The 18,766-nt window shown below is 37.9% G+C and overlaps 1 protein-coding gene across 1 annotated transcript in view; it reads right to left on the reverse strand.

Moving 5' to 3' along the window:
* The window catches only part of FLT3 (fms related receptor tyrosine kinase 3), a 53,541-nt gene extending 43,535 nt beyond the window's left edge, over positions 1-10,006 (reverse strand). The window contains exons 1-3 of the mRNA XM_044249514.1: positions 9,890-10,006; positions 3,879-4,081; positions 834-949 (exon numbers count right to left, since the gene is read on the reverse strand). Coding sequence (XP_044105449.1) covers positions 834-949; positions 3,879-4,081; positions 9,890-9,997 — 427 coding nt within the window. The 5' untranslated portion in view covers positions 9,998-10,006. The remainder of the gene's footprint in view (positions 1-833; positions 950-3,878; positions 4,082-9,889) is intronic.
* Between the last annotated feature and the right edge of the window lie 8,760 nt (positions 10,007-18,766).

Consider the following 18,766-nt stretch of genomic DNA (forward strand, 5'->3'; position numbering starts at 1 on the left):
TTGGGAGTGCTGCCTTAGTCCCTAAAGGAAGTAGGATGTATGTGAAGGCACCTACCTCTAGTCCCTGCGTGTCGTGTGAGGTGAAGTGTTCGGTGTCTAGGAGCTGAGGGGGTGTAATTCCTAGGCCTGCACAGAACTGGGAGGAAACAAGAAGCCGGAAGGCACACAGGCAGGGTGATTCTGCCAACTGCACAGTTGCCTCCACAGATAACAACATTTGGATGGTTCCTGGTGGTTTGCGGAGTGATCTAGCATTTGTACAAATCAAGGATCCATGAGCTCTACGTGGTTATTTAAGTCCAGTTTGTAACATCTTAACATGAATGAAAGTCACACCTGGTCCTCAGTCACACTGGCCACATGTCAAGTGTTCAAGAGCAATGTGTGGCCAGTGACTACCTTATTAGAGCGGACACAGACATCTTCTGATCTCAGAGAGCTGTACGGGATGGTGTGGGAATCTTTCAATCCTGTGAGGTATATATTTTTATCCCCATTCTACAAATAGGCAATTTGAGGTTCAGGGAGATTAAGTGACCTGCCAAAGGTGGTAGGAACAGACCCAGAGTAAGAACCCAGGACTTCTAACTCCATGGTCAAGATCAAAATTATTTTCCATTTCTTCCCTGTCAGTCATGTCACTGAAAAAAGGGGGCTGAACAGAGAATGTTCTGAGAGTCCACGGGTCATGCCCGATGGTTGAAGTGAATTCAACTATTCAACCACATATTGAGGGAAACCTGAATATTGTGTCTCCAGCAGCTGGCAGGAAGCTCAAGGGCTAAACCACTCCTTTGGAATACTGTGAATACCCAGTAGCGAGGTGCACTTACTTCTTATACTCACTGTAAACAATATTGTGTAATTGGTAGCTTCGGTCTGGATGAAAAGTAGGTATTCTCCAGCTTGGGTTTCTGTCATTTTCAAAATGACCATGGAAACAACTCCTCTGATGAAAAAAAAACAAAAAACAAAACAAAACAAAAAAACAACAAGAAAGAGAACTGGTTATTTTGGAAAATGTGTGAAACTAAAACAAAAAATTTCACCCTGAGTCAGCAGGCAGCACAGGGGGCCCCCACATTCCATCTCTGACTGTGGCACCGGAGGCCGGCAGCTTCTCACTCTGCCGGAGCCTGGTTAGTTTGACTTGGACTTCATTCAGGCCCTCCCCTCAGAGTGAGGGACCTCCATTCCAGCACCTTCGCCCCATGCTTCTCAGGCCTCTCAGAGGGACAAAATGTGCAGGCTTGGGGGTTCACTCCTGCCAGCAAGAGCAGACCATTCCCCTCAGTGACAAGCACCTCACAGTCATGTTCTGTTACCTGACCACCAGCCTCACTTCCCCACTTGCAGACCCAGATGACTGTACGAGCAAGATACCCAGAGCTAAGGAACATTCTCTTCTGCGTGACTCTCTCTGTAGATGAAAGAATTCAAGCAAAATCTAACACAAGCCATTATCCTATGTGAAGGAGAAAAATCACATATATGTAAGGAGAAAGATGGCTCGGTTTTCGCTCTTTGAACTTCTTAGGGGCTCGATACCAATACATTTGTCTAGGAGCAATCTCTTCCAAGAAACTTCAGTGTGTTCAGTGATATCTGTTTTCATTAAAGCTTACAATATTCTCTAATAGTTTGTTGAGTGATGTTGGGTGTAAATTTATGCTTTCTGACCTTTAGATGCTTACTACTCAAGAGCGTAGGATTTGTCTAGCAGTGTTAGTCTCAGCCCACCATCCACTGAGAGTCAGACTCTCAGGCCCTGCCCAGACCCATTGGACCCATTGAATCAGGATCTGCATTTGAACAAGGTCTCCAGGCAATCCAAATGCACATTTCTGCAGAGATGCCCTGCCCTGCTCTAGAGCTCCAAGCTGCTTGGTTCCAGAATGCTATTCGTAGGTTAGTAGGAGACATTTTTTTTTTTAAAGATTTTATTTATTTATTTGAGAGAGAGAGAGACAGTGAGAGAGAGCACGAGCGAGGAGAAGGTCAGAGAGCGAAGCAGACTCCCCATGGAGCTGGGAGCCCGTTGCGGGACTCGATCCTGGGACTCCAGGATCACACCCTGAGCCGAAGGCAGTCGTCCAACCAACTGAGCCACCCAGGCGTCCCAGTAGGAGACATACTTGATTGGTGCCTGCAATACTCTGGTCCTGTGCTTGCTTTCTCTGAACCACTCATTCTCCTGGTATCATTTGTGAACATTTAATGCATATCATAGGCAACTGGAAGACAGTGATCACAGCCTAGGTATTCAAGCTTTCTAGCCATGAGCCCAGAGCTAGATTTCCACAGTAAGTCTCTATCGTGGGCAAATTGCTAAATAGTTTTGGTATTAACTAATCTTAGTTAATACCGATAAGTCAAGTTAATACCTATTAGTCAAGACCGGTGATGGGGACTGACAAATGGGACCATTGGTTCTAAATCAAAAAAGGCAAAATCTAATCTAATGGAATGACAAGAACCCTGCATTTGCTTTTTAGTCTCAATCCAGTGGGAAATGTTGTGGTATAAAATTTTAATAGGATTACCAGAACATTTCTTTAAGCCAAAATTTTTAATAGAAGAGTGCTTTGGTTTAACCCCAAGGTACAAATAACCAAAAAACAGAAGTGAGTAATACAGTCTCAAAAGAGGAAAGGAAAATGGATGTGTTCCAAGATTTAGAAGCAAACTTTAGAATTATAGCCACTGTCCTAAAAATTACTTATGAGTTTATTTGACGTTAAGGGAACAAATGCAAATAATCTGGTACAAGTCAGTCACAGAAATGTTCCCCCATACCTCAGTCGGACAGGATACCCACTGTAGGCCATTTGGGTCCCACTTACTGCATGGTTTCTGGAAAGACAGAGACTCCTCTACACCATGGGGCACCAGAACACCCCAACAACTGGAGAGAAAAGTAGCCTTAGAATTACCGAGGGGCATTTGAATGACTTTTGTCTCTTTGTTCCTGCCCCCATCTGGTCTCAGCAAGGGGGACCCAGACAGCGGGTGTGGGGGGGGCATTAAGGAGTGGAGAGGGGCACAATCAGAACAGAGTCAAACACAGACTTAGCCATTCCATCACAATTCTTGGCTAAGATATTTTTCTGGATCATGAGACCCATGTTCCATCATACCCAGATCAGTTTCCTATTAAAATACTTCGTGGATATCACTGGCAATTCTGCTCATCATACTGTGAAACAAAATAGATTAAAACCAAATGTTCTTTCCCCTAGCATTTCCCAGAAAGAAGCTTCTGGCTACTTGAAGTAGAATGTAATGAACATTTTCTAACTTTTTATCTTTAAGACAAGATCCAATTAAAAAAACAAGAGACCATAAAAATCCCAAATATTCTTTCCCTGTTTGTTTTACATTTTTCCAACTGCTCACTGCATTCTTAGGCCCTAACTATATCTATATGTAATTTTTTAGGTACATAGGCTTTATTTTTTAGAGTAATTTTAGATTTACAGAAAAACCAGGTGGAAAGTACAGAGAGATCCCACATATGTTCCCCCAACACACACACACACACACACACACACACACACAGAGTTTTCCCTATTGTTAACATCTTACATAGGTGTGGTAGATTTGTTACTACTGGTGAACCAATATTGGTACTAACTCAAGTTTGTAATTTACACTAGAGATCATTTTCTGTGTTAGACATCCTATAGGTTTGATAAACACATAAAGCCATGTATTCATGCCCTAACTATATTTTTAGTTCATTATTCACCGAGATAACAGTTACGATGGATATAGATAAATATTTGAAAAGAAACTCCAGGCAAACTACATTCTACGGCAAGGAAGTTTTCCTTCCAAAATCCTTGTGGGTGCTCCCACCCCCCCCAACCCCCACTCACCTGTTTTGTAAATCGAAGTGTGGCTGGCAATTCAGGGAGCTGTGTTTAAAGACCCAGAGACAGGAAATGTTCCCCGGGGTGTTGACCAGTACTTGCAGCGTGATGGATGCCAACATGTCCACTTCCACAGTGGCTGCTCCATACACGGCTTCTGTACTCTCAGGCTTCAAGGCGCACCCGAGGTCTTCTGGGGGTTCTGATGCCTGTGTGGAAACAAGGTGAATTCACTATTCATGCATGTTTTTTACATCCTCTTCTTAGCTGGGACCTTTATCAAATAGATTCACATTGATGTACTGCCCACTGCGCTGGAGAATGTATTACTAACTGAAAATCCCATTATTTACAATTCTCAAAAGAAGAGATAGGAGCACCGGGGTGGCTCAGTTGGTTAAGTGCCCACCTGCCTTTGGCTCAGCTCATGATCTTAGGGTCCTGGGATTGAGCCCTATGTCGGGGTCCCTACTCAGCAGAATCTGCTTCTCTCTCTGCCTCTGCCCCTGCTTGTACTCTCTCTCTGTGTCAAATAAATAAATAAAATATTCAAAAAAATATATAGAGGGAGGGGTGCCTGGATGGCTCAGTTGGGTAAGTGTCTGCTTTCAGCTCAAGGTCATAATCCCAAGGTCCTGGGATCAAGCCCCACATCAGGCTCCCTGCTGGGCTTGAGCCTGCTTCTCCCTCTGCCTGCCGTTCCCCTTGCTTGTGCTTGCTCACTCTGTCAAATAAATAAATAAATAAAATCTTTAAAAAAAAAAAAGATAATTGAGTTTAGGCTGCATTTCTAATATGTTTTACATATGGTTATGTGTTGAACTGTGTCCCCTTGAAATTCATGTGTTGAATCCTAACCCCCACTACCTCAGAATGTGACCTTATTTAGATATAAGGCCTTTCCACAGGTAATCAAGTCAAAATGAGGCTGTTGCGTTGGGTTCTCATAAGAAGAGGAAATCTGAAGAAGACACTAGGAAAAGTGCCATGTGAATATGAAGACGAACCTCTAGGAGTCAAGGACGGAGGACTGGAACAGATGCCTCCCTCACAGCTTTCAGAAAGAACCAACCCTGATGACATGTAGATTTTAGACTTTTAGCTTCCAGAACTGTGAGATAATAAATTTGTTGTTTAAGTCACCCAGTCTATGATACTCTGGTACAGCAGCTCTAACGAACTAATATACAAATAATAGTCATAAAATGCATAAGACTGCTTTTGTGATTACTGGTATGTAGATAAGAATCTACACAGTAATAGTAAATTGGTAATTGTGTTAGAGGAAATTTAAAAAACAAAATATTTTCTGGGCAGATACCCCCACAGGCTCTTCACCACCACCACACTTCTTCCCTACTTTAAGTAATTGAGACACATTGAAAGAGGGTGTAGTACCAACTTCTGTCTCTGGACCCTTCACCTCCTACCCTCAAACACATAATGTAGCATACCTACAAATGCGCGCGCGCACATGTGCACGTGTGCATACCCACAAATACGCACACACAAGCTTCTTCAGGTGATGAACAGGGTAGGTCTTCTGCTACTGATCATAAGCCATACTTCTGGTTTTACTTATCCATTTATTCAGCAAGTAAATGATAAGTTCATTTACTCTGTATCTGTTAAGTGCTAGACCATGTACTGGGCACTATGGGAGTTGGAAGAAAAGACATTGATCTTGTCCTTAAAGTGTTTCAAGTCTAGTAAGAAGGAATAATTAAAACACCAGGTGAAATATGATGTACCCTCTAAAAAGATACCAGTTATTTTGAAAGGTAAATTTAAGTGTCCTGGAACTTCAGAGGAGGAAGAAGTAACTACTAAGCTGGGAGGGTTGTTGTGGGGAGGCTTCATGAAGTCCAGAAATTGAGCCGGATCTTAAAGGAGAGGCACAGAATAAAGTAAAAACAAATCAAAACCAGGTAAAGAAAATCTGCCATACTACAAGAAAATATTTGCAACATATATTATAAATATAATACCCCTAATATATAACAAACTCGTTACCAATGAGGGACACATGACCAAAACACAGTAGAAAAATGGAAAAAAGAACCTAATAGGAAGATATCAAGAATAACCTTTGAACATAAGAATAAAATGTTCAAAATCAGTTATCATTAGAAGACGCAAATTAAAACAACACTGAGGTATTACTTCTCATCTATCAATCTGCCAAAAATTTTTCAGTATTACAACACATGGTGTTGGTAAGGTTGTGAAGAAACAGCTATTCTCATACATTTCTGGAGGAATATAAGCCAGTGTGACCCTTCTGGAGGAATGTTTGGCAATAGCTAATGAAATTACATGTGCACCCATCTTTTCAGCCAACAACCCCCACTCAAGGACTATATGTATAAACCTATACCTACAAACAAGTAATTGCAAAATACTAGAAACCAACTAAATGCTCATACACAGAAGAGTGGTTGGATAAACAATGGTACTTCCACATAATGGCGTACTGTGCAGCTATAAAGAAGTATGAGGACAATTTCAATGAACTGATTTGGAGTGATCTGGATATACTGTAAAGTGAAAAAATAGATACTTTCACATATATTATACCTCATGTAAGAAAGAAGGGGATTCAGAAAATACACATGTATCTGCTTATTTGGGCATAAGAAATCTAGGACTAAGACAAAAAAATCTGAAGTGGGGCACTTGAGTAGCTCAGTCAGTTAAGTGACCAACTCTTGACTTTGGTTCAGGTTGGGATCTCAGGGTTGTGGAATTAAGCCCTTTGTCATGTTCCACAGTGGGCATGGAGCCTGCTTGGGATTCTTTCTCTTCCTCTACCCCTCCCTCTCTGCCCGGCACACACTTTCTCTAAAAAAGAAAAAAAAAAAAAAAGCTAAAGGGATTGACTATAAACAAGAAGTAGGTGGGAAATAATGGAAACTTGGTTATAGGTATGAAGAGGGAGTAATACTTCTTTGAGTATATCTTTTTATACACCTTTGGCTTTAGGACCATAAACAAGTTTCACATACTCAAAAAAATAAACAAAACAACCAGATTTGGGGGGAACTCAAAATGGAATAGTAAAAAAAATTTTAATTATATTACAGATTCATAATGTAACCATGGTAAAGGGGGTGGGAAAGAAAAGAACTAACATAAATAACGGAAAAATACTACACTGGATACTGTATGATTAAAGACAAAGAATTATGCACAAAGACTCTATTCTAGTTTGTGAATCTGTTTCTCACTGTAATGTGGGTTAGCAATTCTGAAATTTGTTTATATATATACCAGGTTTATGTAAGTCAATTATTATAGATAATGAGAACCTGGTTTCTGACTATCACAGAGAGAAATACAAATAGGGAAAGAGGAAAAAGTAGAATAAAACCTTTGATGCTGAATTGACATCATAGCTATCAGCATGCATTTATGGTGATCTAGAGATAGGTAAGTAGGTAGATGTAGAGATGATAGAGAGACAAAGTGTCGTGTGTGGTGGTGGGGGAGGTTGTATACATACATACATACATACATTTCCTAGAGGGCCCAGAGGCAATGACATCCCAATAGAAATGAGCACACCCAGCTCTCAGACCATGGTTTCTAAATACTATTCTCCAAAAAACCCAGTGTTGTTTTTGTTTGTTTGTTTTGTTTTTTTGGAGAAGTGGCTAATTTTAGGGCTAAGGCAGGAAAAATGCAAGATGGGCCTGAACTATATTGTAGTTACTAGAAAATAAGGCAGTGTTTGAGAAAACACGGGCACAGGTTGAAGGGACATAGAAGACAACCTGAAGTAGCTCCCAATGGCCAAAGCTGTACAAATCTGAGTAACAAAATAAAACTGATAGTATTGGGTTATAAATCATAGAATAAAATAAATATCTCTGAGTCCATATTGATATAAATTAATAAAATGGAGAGAAGAGAGAACTCTTCCTTATGCAATTCCAATTTAGAAATGTAGAGGGAATAAGGGAAAAAGAAAATTATCATTAGGCAAACATCACAGTAATAACTGTTGTAGGCAAGATCCACCAATGGGTGCTAAAACCAGCAGGTGAAAACTGGAGGAGAAATGGGATATTGGCGAATGCCCCCAAATACCTGCTATTTACAAAGAAAACAGTAAATTTACAGTGGAGAAACTCAGCATATTCTACATTCATCTTCAAACAAAAATTATAAATGGTGAAAACATTCAGGTTTTAAACAACAATTAAGTGGATTGTGGGAACAGTAAAATCATCTTATTTTGCTTCCAGGTTTTATCGGTAATACAGCTAAGGATGTAATTGCTTATTTAATAGAGTTACGTTGTCAAGTTTCATCTACTAGAATGCTTTGTTATTCAAAACACTCCTGAACTGTAAGAGTCTCAGAAAGATGTCTTATCTGAGCAATGTGAACTGTGGAAGAAATCAAAACCAATTTTTAAAAGGCCACTGCTCCCCTAACAGTACACTTCCCCACTAAAGTGGGAAAATGCCCAAAAGGAGCAGCTTCAACTTCAGGAAGGTGAAAGCACATTATGTAGACTGCTCATCTTTGCATCATCTAGGATTTGTAGGATTATCTGTTTAATGTTGTTTGAGAGACTAGGTCTTAAAACAATCCTAAATATTGCATAAGAACATAACTTCTACAACATGAAAAAAAAATGCAGGACTTAATCCTAGGAGCCAAGACCAATTACTAGCTTCTTTTACAGATTGTGTTTTCTAAGAAAACACTTCAATATGTGCAGCTATTTTCTTAAGTTGAAAAGACACCGAAAGTTTAAAACAGCATAGCCAATAATATCAACATTTTTTCTGAGCACACTGAAATACTGTATGCAAAAATATTATTAATAAGCAATGTGTTATGATGCCAATACCTGTTTCAAAAAAAGTAAAACCAGCCATGCTTCTGGCATAAAAAAATCACGTGTTAAATCAGGAGTTTTCCATGCATGTAGAATGTTATGGAAACCTATTTCACACTATATTTTAAATTTGAGAATATTTTTACTATCTCTGATCTTAGGGGGTAGGGAGTGAAGTCCAGGGCATCATGTAGTGTATGTTATGTGTTTATGTATTCTATTTATGTAGAAGAAAACAGAATGACTTTATATTGGTATGAATCCTTAGCTCGAAATGTTCATGGAATTGGCTGCACTTTATGTTCACTTTTTGTTACGTGTTTCTAATATTTTCAGTTCTCTATTATCTATTCCTTCCTTTGAGTAAATATCTAAGCTGTTAGAGGAATTGCATGAAGGAGAAGGAGAAGGGTGATGGAAAACAAATTTGTAACCCGAAGGAGCCGGAGTCAGATGATGGAGCAATTTGCATGTCAGTTTAATGGGAAGCCACTGACGGTTCTAAGGCAGGCTGTAAAGGATGTGGCCATGCTTCAGAATCGCCTGGGAGCCCTATCAGAATGAACTGGAGAAGGAAGAAGCCACTTACGATATTATTGTGATTACAGAGGAGTTAACGAGGGAAGTGGCTATGAGACCAGAGAACATGAGGTGATTATATGAGAATTATCAAAGAAAGGGAATTGACAAGACTTAGTAACTGACTGAATATGAAGGTGCAGGGGAGGAAGTAGTCTAAAATAATGCTGACCTCTCAAGCCCAGAAACTAGACAGGCCCATAAACAGAAATCAATTAATATAAGAATAGGTGCAGGTTCGGGGAAATAAAATGAAATATAGGTGGGTTTTAATGAGCAAATGAAAAATCTGTTATATCTAGATCCAGGAGGCACTTGGAAATTAGGGACTTGGGTTTAAGGTAGAAGCCTAAATTCTCTTTAAGGAGAAAGGGTAATTCCTTTTACTTATTCATGCTGAGTATCTGTGTCTTTCCTGAATCCAGACCAGGAAAGAACATGACTCTGGATAGAATGGCGTGCATATAAGTACATAATATATTTAAACACACAAAAGGAAAAACCCATATAGCTGTGCTAAGCCTTGATAGCTTACGAAGTATGGCCTCTAGAGAAAATAACTAAAGTTAGAATTTTAATATTACTTTACCATGGGATATGATGATGATATCCCCAGTGATGAATCATTGTTCTTATGATTGATTAAAACACACTTGATCACAGGCAGATCTTGATTTGTAATAGTCTCAAGTATCATTGCTGAAAAAACAACTGTAAAACAAAATAAAGACAACAATGTTGATACATGCACACCTTTAAAAGAAAATACACATTCATTTCACAACAGAAGAACAAAACAAAATGTAATCAGGCAAAGGAGGCCAATAGGAAAGTATGTATGACATATGATTTCATAAAAGGCAAGCCTTATTATAAATCAGAAACAGAGGTACTTAGAGCCGTCCTTTCCAGTGTGCTACTGAGCATTTTGAAATATTGAGGAAGGAGGAATGATTATTGGCACACAAACAATTTTTCTTTCTTCATGGATGTTTGTGAATCTTTTCTTTGTGCACTTAAATTTTTAGAATTATGTGCCTTATGGAGATTCTGTTTTCATCCATTGTGCTAGACACTCAGTGGGCTTTTTCAATCCAGAAACTCACCTCTCAGCAAAAGTTTTCTTGAATTATTTCTTTGCTTCTTTCTCTCTCCTTCACTTTCTGTTCTCCTATCATTTGGATGTTTTTCCAAAATGACTGATGATCTTTGACAGTATGCTCATATATAAGAATGAAGTCCAAAGTGGTGATTGTAAGCTCTGTGGGCATGGTTTGACCTGCTGCCCCATTCTCTCTGTGCGGTTATCTTTAGTTTTTTTTTCATGGGCTAATCAGATCTCCCAAAGAAGAGTTCTCACTCATGTTCGCTACCTAGGTTGTGGGAGTTGCTGCTGGCAATTTATACTCTTTTTTTGGGGGGGGGGTGTCCTACAATGGAAATCAGGTTGCTTTTCAGATTTTTCATCCATCTTTTGATTTCACTTTCTTCGTGTGTTTTAAATCTCTCTAAATTTTATTTTCTGCCTCTCCAGTGTCATTGTCCTTGTAAGTTTATGTCTTTAAAAAATTTTTGTCATCTGAGTGGATTCTTGGTGGAAGGTAAATGAATGTGTTCAACCATCTTTGTACCATGTCATCTGATTAAAATCTCAGTATTGTAGCTATGAGAACTGCATATTAAGATACATTCACTGGTTTGTTTTCATCTATCTTTATTATTTTATTCTTTATTAAAGAAGTCATATTATACCAATACAAGTAGAACTGTAAGAGGAAATTCACCCTAAATCATGACATCCTGACAAATAAACCATTTTCATTTCCCTAGAACTTTTCCCATCCATAGACATTGTTTTTAACTAATTGCATTAATAGAGTAGAAATCATTTTGTATTCTGATTTTGAAAATAATATATCATAAGCATTTCTTATGATACTAGATGCAATTGATTTGCTTTCCTTTGGTGGCACTAACAAAAATGACCTAATCATTCTCTTGCTGTTATACATTCTGCGGTTTTGTTTTTTTTGCCCTCTGCCATTTAAAATACTTCACCAAGGGACACCTAGGTGGCTAAGTCGGTTAAGCATCGAACTGCTGATTTCAGCTCAGATCCTGATCTCAGGATTGTGAGATTGAGCCCTGCATCAAGCTCTGAGCTTAGTAGTAGTCTGCTTCAGATTCTCTCCCTTCCTCTCTCCACCTACTCCTTCCCCTGCTCATATGCACATGCACTCTCTCTCTCTTCAATAAATCTTTGAAAAAAATGAAATAAAATAAAATACTTCACTAAGATTTTTACTGTTTCTTTTTTATTCTAAGCATTTCACTTTTAAAATATTATTTCTTTAGTATACATTTCTGGAAGTGGAACTAGTGGATTAAAGGATATAAAAATATATAAAGGATATACTTAAATAGTTCTTGATATGCATTGCCATTTGGTTTTCCAAAGGTGCTATACCAATTTATATAGACACAAGTAAGGTGAGAATGTAATTGTTTGACTACAATCTTATCAGCAGTTAGTCATTATGTGTTTTTTAGTTCTCCTAATATAGCCCCTAGTCTTTTGTTTTCCTTTCTTTTTTATTTTAAGCAATCTCTACACTCAACATGGGGCTCAAACTCATGACCCTGAGATCAAAGAGCTGTATGTTCCTGGGAGTCTTCTTGAGAGTCTCTCTTTCTCTCTCTCTGCCTTCCCCTGACTCCCATGCTCGTGCTCTCTTTCTCTCAAATAAATAAATACACTTTTAAAGGTTTTATTTATTTATTTGAACAGAAAGAGAGACAGTGAGAGAGGGAACACAAACAGGGGGAGTAGGAGAGGGAGAAGCAGGCTTCCTGCAGAGCAGGGAGCCTGATATGGGGCTTGATCCCAGGACCCTGGGAAGGCAACCTGAGCCAAAGGCAGACACTTAACGAGTGAGCCACCCAGGCACCTCTAAATAAATAAGACTTTAAAAAAGGGGGGGGGGTTGCATGGTCTTTCATCTGAGCCAGTCAGGTGCCCTAGCCCCTAGTCTTTTAAAAAGAAAAAAAAAAAATCAAATAAGCACAATTGCAAGGATGGGGGATAAGGGGTGGGAGGGCGCAGATCAGAGAGTTTAGGAAACTTCCTTGTCTTATTTCCTGGTGTTCTTTTTTCTCCCTACTCCTTTTTTTCAAATAGTTTTATTCAGCATAATTAATATACAGTAAGCTAAACATAAAGTATATAACTTGATAAGTTTTGACATAAATACAAATCAGTCTATAAAACCATCATCATAATCAAAATAGTGACCTTATTCAGCCCGAAAAGTTTCCACATGCCCCTTGATAATCCCTCCATCTTACTCACCCCACAAGTGCATGCCATGCAACTTCTGATTTCCTTTCTGTCACCGTAGATGAGCTTGAATTTTCCAGAAATTTCATATAAATGGAATCACATAGTATGAAATTTCTTTTTTTGTCAGGCTTCTTTTGTTCTGTTTTATTTTTAGATTCATCCCTATTGTAGTACGTATCAATAGTTCACTCCTTTTAACTCACAAGTAGTAGTCTTTTATACAGATATAACACAATATTTTAATTCATTTACCTGTGGATAGAATTTGGATAGTTTCCACTCTTGGCCTCTTACAAATAAAGCTGCTATGAATATTTGTATAAAAGTCTTAGTTTGGACATACGCTTTTATGTTTCTTGACTAAATACCAAGGATTGGAATACTCATGTCATGGGGAGGTGTCGATGTCTCTTTCTAACTGCCAAGCTGCTCTCCAAAGAGGTTGTTATCATTTTATATTCTTATTGTCATTGTATGGCATTGTCATGTATGTCATTCCAGTTGTGGAAATCGCATCCTCAACCAACACCTGGTATGATGAGAATTTTTAATTTTAGCCATTGTGCTAAGTATATAATAAATCATTGTGCTTTTAAGATCTATTTTCCTAATGATGTTGAGCATCCTTTTGGATGTTTCTATGACTTGCTATATATTCTTTGGCAGTGTGTCTGTTTACATAATTGCCCTCATCAAATCTTTTAAAATTGGGGTGCTTATTTTCTTATTATCGAGTTTTGACAGTATTTTCTCCCAGTTTTATTGTGATATTGTCAACATGTACCATTGTATAAGATTAAGGTATACAACACAATGATTTGAAATATGTATACATTACAACATGAATACCATAGTAAGTTTAGTTAACATCCATCATCTCACATAGGAATAATTTTTTTCTTGTGCTGAGAAATTTTAAGATCTACTCTTCTAGCAACTTTTTGTTTTTAATACAAAATCCTTTTTTTTTTTAAGATTTTATTTATTAATTTGAGAGAGAGAGAGAGAGTGAGAAAGCGTGAGAGGGGAGGTCAGAGGAAGAAGCAGACTCCCCATGGAGCTGGGAGCCCGATGCAGGACTTGATCCCAGGACTCCAGGATCATGACCTGAGCCAAAGGCAGTCGCTTAACCAACTGAGCCACACAGGTGCACCCCTCCTAGCAACTTTTAAATACATAACAGAGTATTGGTAACTATAGTCACCATGCTTTACATTACACCCCTAGAATTTATTTATCTTATAATTGGAGGTTTGTACCTTTTAATGACCTTCAATCATTTCTCCTACCCCCTACACATGCCTGTGGCAACTACCAATCCCTTCTCTCTGTGAGTTTGTTTTAGATTCTACATAAAGGTGAGATCATGCAGTATTTGTCTTACTCTCTCTGACTAACTTCACTGAGCATAGTGCCCTCAAGGTCCATTCATGTTATCAGAAATAGCAGGATTTCTTCCTTTCTTTTTTTATGGTGGAATAGTATTCATAGATAGATAGATTAGATGATTGATAGATAGAGAGATAGATAGATGTATACTTATCTCAATATCAAAAAAAGAAAAGAAAAAGAAATCTGGTTGGAAAATGTGCAACATACACTTCTCCAAGGAGGGCAGTATCACTAATCATTAGAGAAATGAAAATTGAAGCCACAATGAAATATTATCTAACACCTGTTAGAATGGTTGTCATTAAAGGACAGAAGATGACAAGTGTTGGTGAGGACGTGGACAAAAGAGAAGCCTTGTGCACTATTGGAGGGAATGTAAAATGGTACAGTTACCATGGAAATATAGTAGATCTATCTAACCACGTACCTCACATTTTCTTTACCCATCTATCCATCAATGGACTCTGAAGTTATTTCCAAATCTTGGCTACTATGAAAAGCGCTGCAATGAACACAGGGGTGCAGATATTTCTTTCAGATAGTGATTTTGCTTCCTTCAGATATGTACCCTGAAGTAGAATTATTGGATCATAAAGTAGTTCTATTTTTATTATTTTGGGTAACTTACGTACTGTTTTCCATAGCAGCTATACCACTTTACATTCCTTCCAATAGTGCACAAAGCTTCTCTTTTGTCCACATCCTCAACAACACTTGTCATCTTCTGTCTTTTTAATGACAGCCATTCTAACAGGTGTTAGAAAATATTTCATTGTGGTTTCAATTTTCATTTCCCTAATGATTAGTGATGCTGCCCTCTCTGGAAAAGTGTCTATTCATTTCTTCTGTGCATTTTCTAACCAAATTTCTTTTTCTTCTCCTCTTTTTTTTTTTTTTTTGGTTGCTATTGAGTTGCATGAGTTCTTTTCATATTTTGGATATTAATCTCTTATCAGAAACATAATTTACAAACATTTTCTTCCATTCCATAGGTTACCTTCTCATATTGTTGATGGTTTCTTTTGCTAAGCAGAAGTTTTAGTTTGATGTAGTCCCATTCATTTATTCTTGCTCTTGTTGCCTTTGCTTTTAGTGTGAAATCTGAAAAATCTAATTTTGCTAAGACTGATGTCAAGATTACCACCCTATGTTTTCTTCTATGAGATTTATGATTTCAGGTTATATGTTCAAGTCTTTAATCCATTTTGAGATTTTTTGTATATGGTATAAAATAGTAGTCCAGTTTCATTATTTAGCATGTGGCTGTCTAGTTTTCCCAACATCTTTTACTGAAAAGATTATCCTTCCTGGATTGTACACATTTGGCTCCTTTGTCATAAATTAACCGTATGTGTATGAGTTTATTTCTGGGTTCTCTGTTCTGTTCCATTGATCTATGTGTCCACTTTTATGCCAATACTGTACTATTTTGAATACTATTGCTCAGTAATAGTGTTTGAAATCAGAAAGTGTGATGACTTTCACTTTGTTCTTTCTCAAGAGTGCTTTAGTTATTTAGGGTCTTTTGTAGTTCCACACAAATTTTAGGATTTTCTATTTCTGTGAAAAATGGCATTGGAATTTTCATAGAGATTGCACTGAATCTGTAGATGGCTTCGAATAGTAAGGACATTTTAACAATATTAATTTTTCTAATCCATGAGCATGGAAAGTCTTTCCACTTATTTGTTTTAATTTCTTTGATTAATATCTATACTTTTCAGGGTGCAGATCTTTTACTTCTTTGGTTATATTTATTTCTAGATATTTTATTCTTTATGATGCAATTGTAAATGGAATTTCTTTCTTAACTTTCTTCCTGATAGTTTGTTGTGAGTGTATAGAACCAAGAACTGAATATTATATATTGATTTTATATCCTATATCTATTAAGAAACAGAATTTCTTAATTAGTTCTAAACTTTTTCATTGGAGTCTTCAGGGTTTTATGTATATAATAACATGCCACTTGCTACAGAATTAGTTTTACGTTTTTCTTTCTGATTTGGATGCCTTTTATCTCCTTGTCTTGCCTAATGGCTCTGACAAGAACTTTCAGTACTATGTTGAACAAAAGTGGGAAGAGTAGGCATCCAAGTCTTCATCCCAATGATAGAAGAAAGGATTTTAGCTTTTAATCACTGAGCATGATATTAGCTATGGGCCTGTCACATATGACCTTTATTACATTGAGGTATATTCTGTCTAAACCCACTTTGTGAAAGTTTTTATCATGAATGGATGTTGAATTTTAAAAAAAAAAAGCTTCTTCTGCATCTATTGAGATGATCATATAATTTTCCCCTTCATTTTGTTAATGTGGTATATCACATTGTTTGATACTCAGATGTTGAACCATCCAAGCATCACTGGAATAAATCCCACTAGATATGGCATATGATCTTTTTGATGTATTGTTGAATCTGGATTGCCAATATTTTGTTAAGAATTTTTTCATCAGGGATACCGATCTGTAATTTTCATATGTCTTTGCCTGGTTTGGGTATTAGGGTTATGCTGGCGTCATAAAATGAGTTTGTAAGTGTTTTCTTGTGTTCTTTTTTGGGAGGAGGAAAGAATTTGAGAAAGACTGATACTCAATTTTCCTTAAATATTTGGTAGAATTCACCACTGAAGCTATCTGGTCCTGGATTTTCTTTGTTGGTAGGTTTTTCAGTCCTGATTCAATCTCCTTCCTAGTAATTCTATTCAAATTTTCTGTTTCTTCATGATTCAGTCTTTGGTAGGATGTATTTTTTTTTATAAGTTTATCCATTTTTGCTAGATTGTCCAATTTGTTGGCATATAAGTCTTCATAGTAAGTAGTCTTATGATCTTTTGTATTTCTGTGAAGTCACTATGACCATTAATTTAAACTCTTAATAGGTAAAAAATTTATCTTTGTGAATCACCAAGGTTTGTTTCTGGAGTTTTATCTCATTCTTTTGTTTGGAACATATTCCTCTTAACTTTTCTTTACTCTCTGTGTTGGTTTCTATGCACTGGAGAAAACAGCTACCTCTTCCAATATTCACAGAATGATCTCATGTAGGAGATAAACCTTGTCATTCAGTCCAGGCTAAGACTCTGGTTGCCTCTCAAACCTTTGTAATTGTCCAAGCAACCTTTTTTGTTCTTACTGGCTTTTTTTTTTTTTTTAAAGATATTATTTATTTATTTGACAGACAGAGATCACAAGTAGGCAGAGAAGCAGGCAGAGAGAAGAGGGGGAAGCAGGCTCTCCGCTGAGCAGAGAGCCTGATGCAATGCGAGGTTTGATCCCAGGACTCTGGGATCATGATCTGAACAGAGGCTTTAACCCACTGAGTCACCCAGGTGCCCCTTTCCTGGCTCTTAATAGTAAAGGTATGCCAAGACCTGTGAGTGCCTCAAAGGGGAGGATCTCAATCAGCACCTAGATGAAGAGTGATTGGAAGCCAGACTCTCAGGCAGCAGTTTTTCAAGTATGCAAATCGACCTCTTTCAGGAAAAGACAGGAGCTGGAAGTTTCTGTCTGCTCCCTTTGCACAGAGCCCTGGGGGATAGCCACTTAGGAACTGTTTCTTTGTTTCCTACAGTCTTGGGGGATCCTTCAATACAAGCTCTGCTGAACCAGTGCCAGGCAGTTAAGGGGTGAGTCCTCTGGGCCGCACCCACAAAATCCAGGGCTCCAAACATGTGCATATGTTCCTTTAAGGAAGATACTAACAGAGGAGAAAAAGTGGAGATGGTGCTTGCCTCCCCAGTTTTGGGCAGGATCACAGTCAGTTCCTAAATATATGTTAAACTGGAAGCCTAGCCCTCAGGCTACAAACGCGTCTCTTCAAGAGATATGCATTTGGGTTGTAGCTTCTGCACTGAGCCCTACGGGTATGACCACAGGGAGTCCTCCCAGGCCCAAAGAACTGTTTCTTTGTTTGCTCCAATCTGGCTGGTCTCACAGATGCAAGCCCACCATAGGTTTTCAGAGCCATGTGTTTTGGGAGTCTGTCCCTCAAGTGTAAATCTTAATGATAGGAATGATAGATGTTGGGTCCAAACCCTTCATTCGTTAGGGAGAAGCTGAGAGTTGTGAGTTCCTTCTGGTTTATATATTGCTGTGTTGGGTATTGGGTTCTTGTGAGATTGACCTGTGTCTCTGCCTTTTCTACCCATTTTAGTGTGGGTTCTTTCCTCATTTTGTGTGATGTGTGAGAGTCACTCAGCTAGTTTCTAGATTTCTTTCAGAGAAATTGTTCCATGTGTAGCTGTAGATTTGGTGAGTCCATGGGAGAAAGTGAGTTCAGGAACCTTTTATATGGCCATCTTCAAGTTTTGAAACCTCTTTTTAAAAATATATTCTGGATACAAGTCCTTATAGAATATGTAATTGACAAATATTTTCTGCCAATCTGTGGCTTGTCTTTTGTAGACTTGAAATTCTTCATCTTAAAGATGTTCAATTTATCATTTCTTCTTTTATGGACCATGCTTTTGGTTTTGTATCCAAAAAATCTTTGCTCTATGTAAGGTTGTAAAGGTTTTCTCCTAGTTTCATAGTTTCAGGTTTTAAATGTACATTTTAGTTTCATATTTAGGTCTATGATCCATTCTGTGTAGACTTTTTAAATGGTATGACTATGGATCAAAACTTTTCATATAATTATATTTACATGGGAATATTCAATTGTTATAGTACCATTCATTGAAAGATTTTGATTTCTCCACTGAATTACCTCTATACCTTCATCAAAA

Source organism: Neovison vison, chromosome 5 (assembly GCF_020171115.1).
Source record: "Neovison vison isolate M4711 chromosome 5, ASM_NN_V1, whole genome shotgun sequence".
Lineage (NCBI taxonomy): Eukaryota > Metazoa > Chordata > Mammalia > Carnivora > Mustelidae > Neogale > Neogale vison.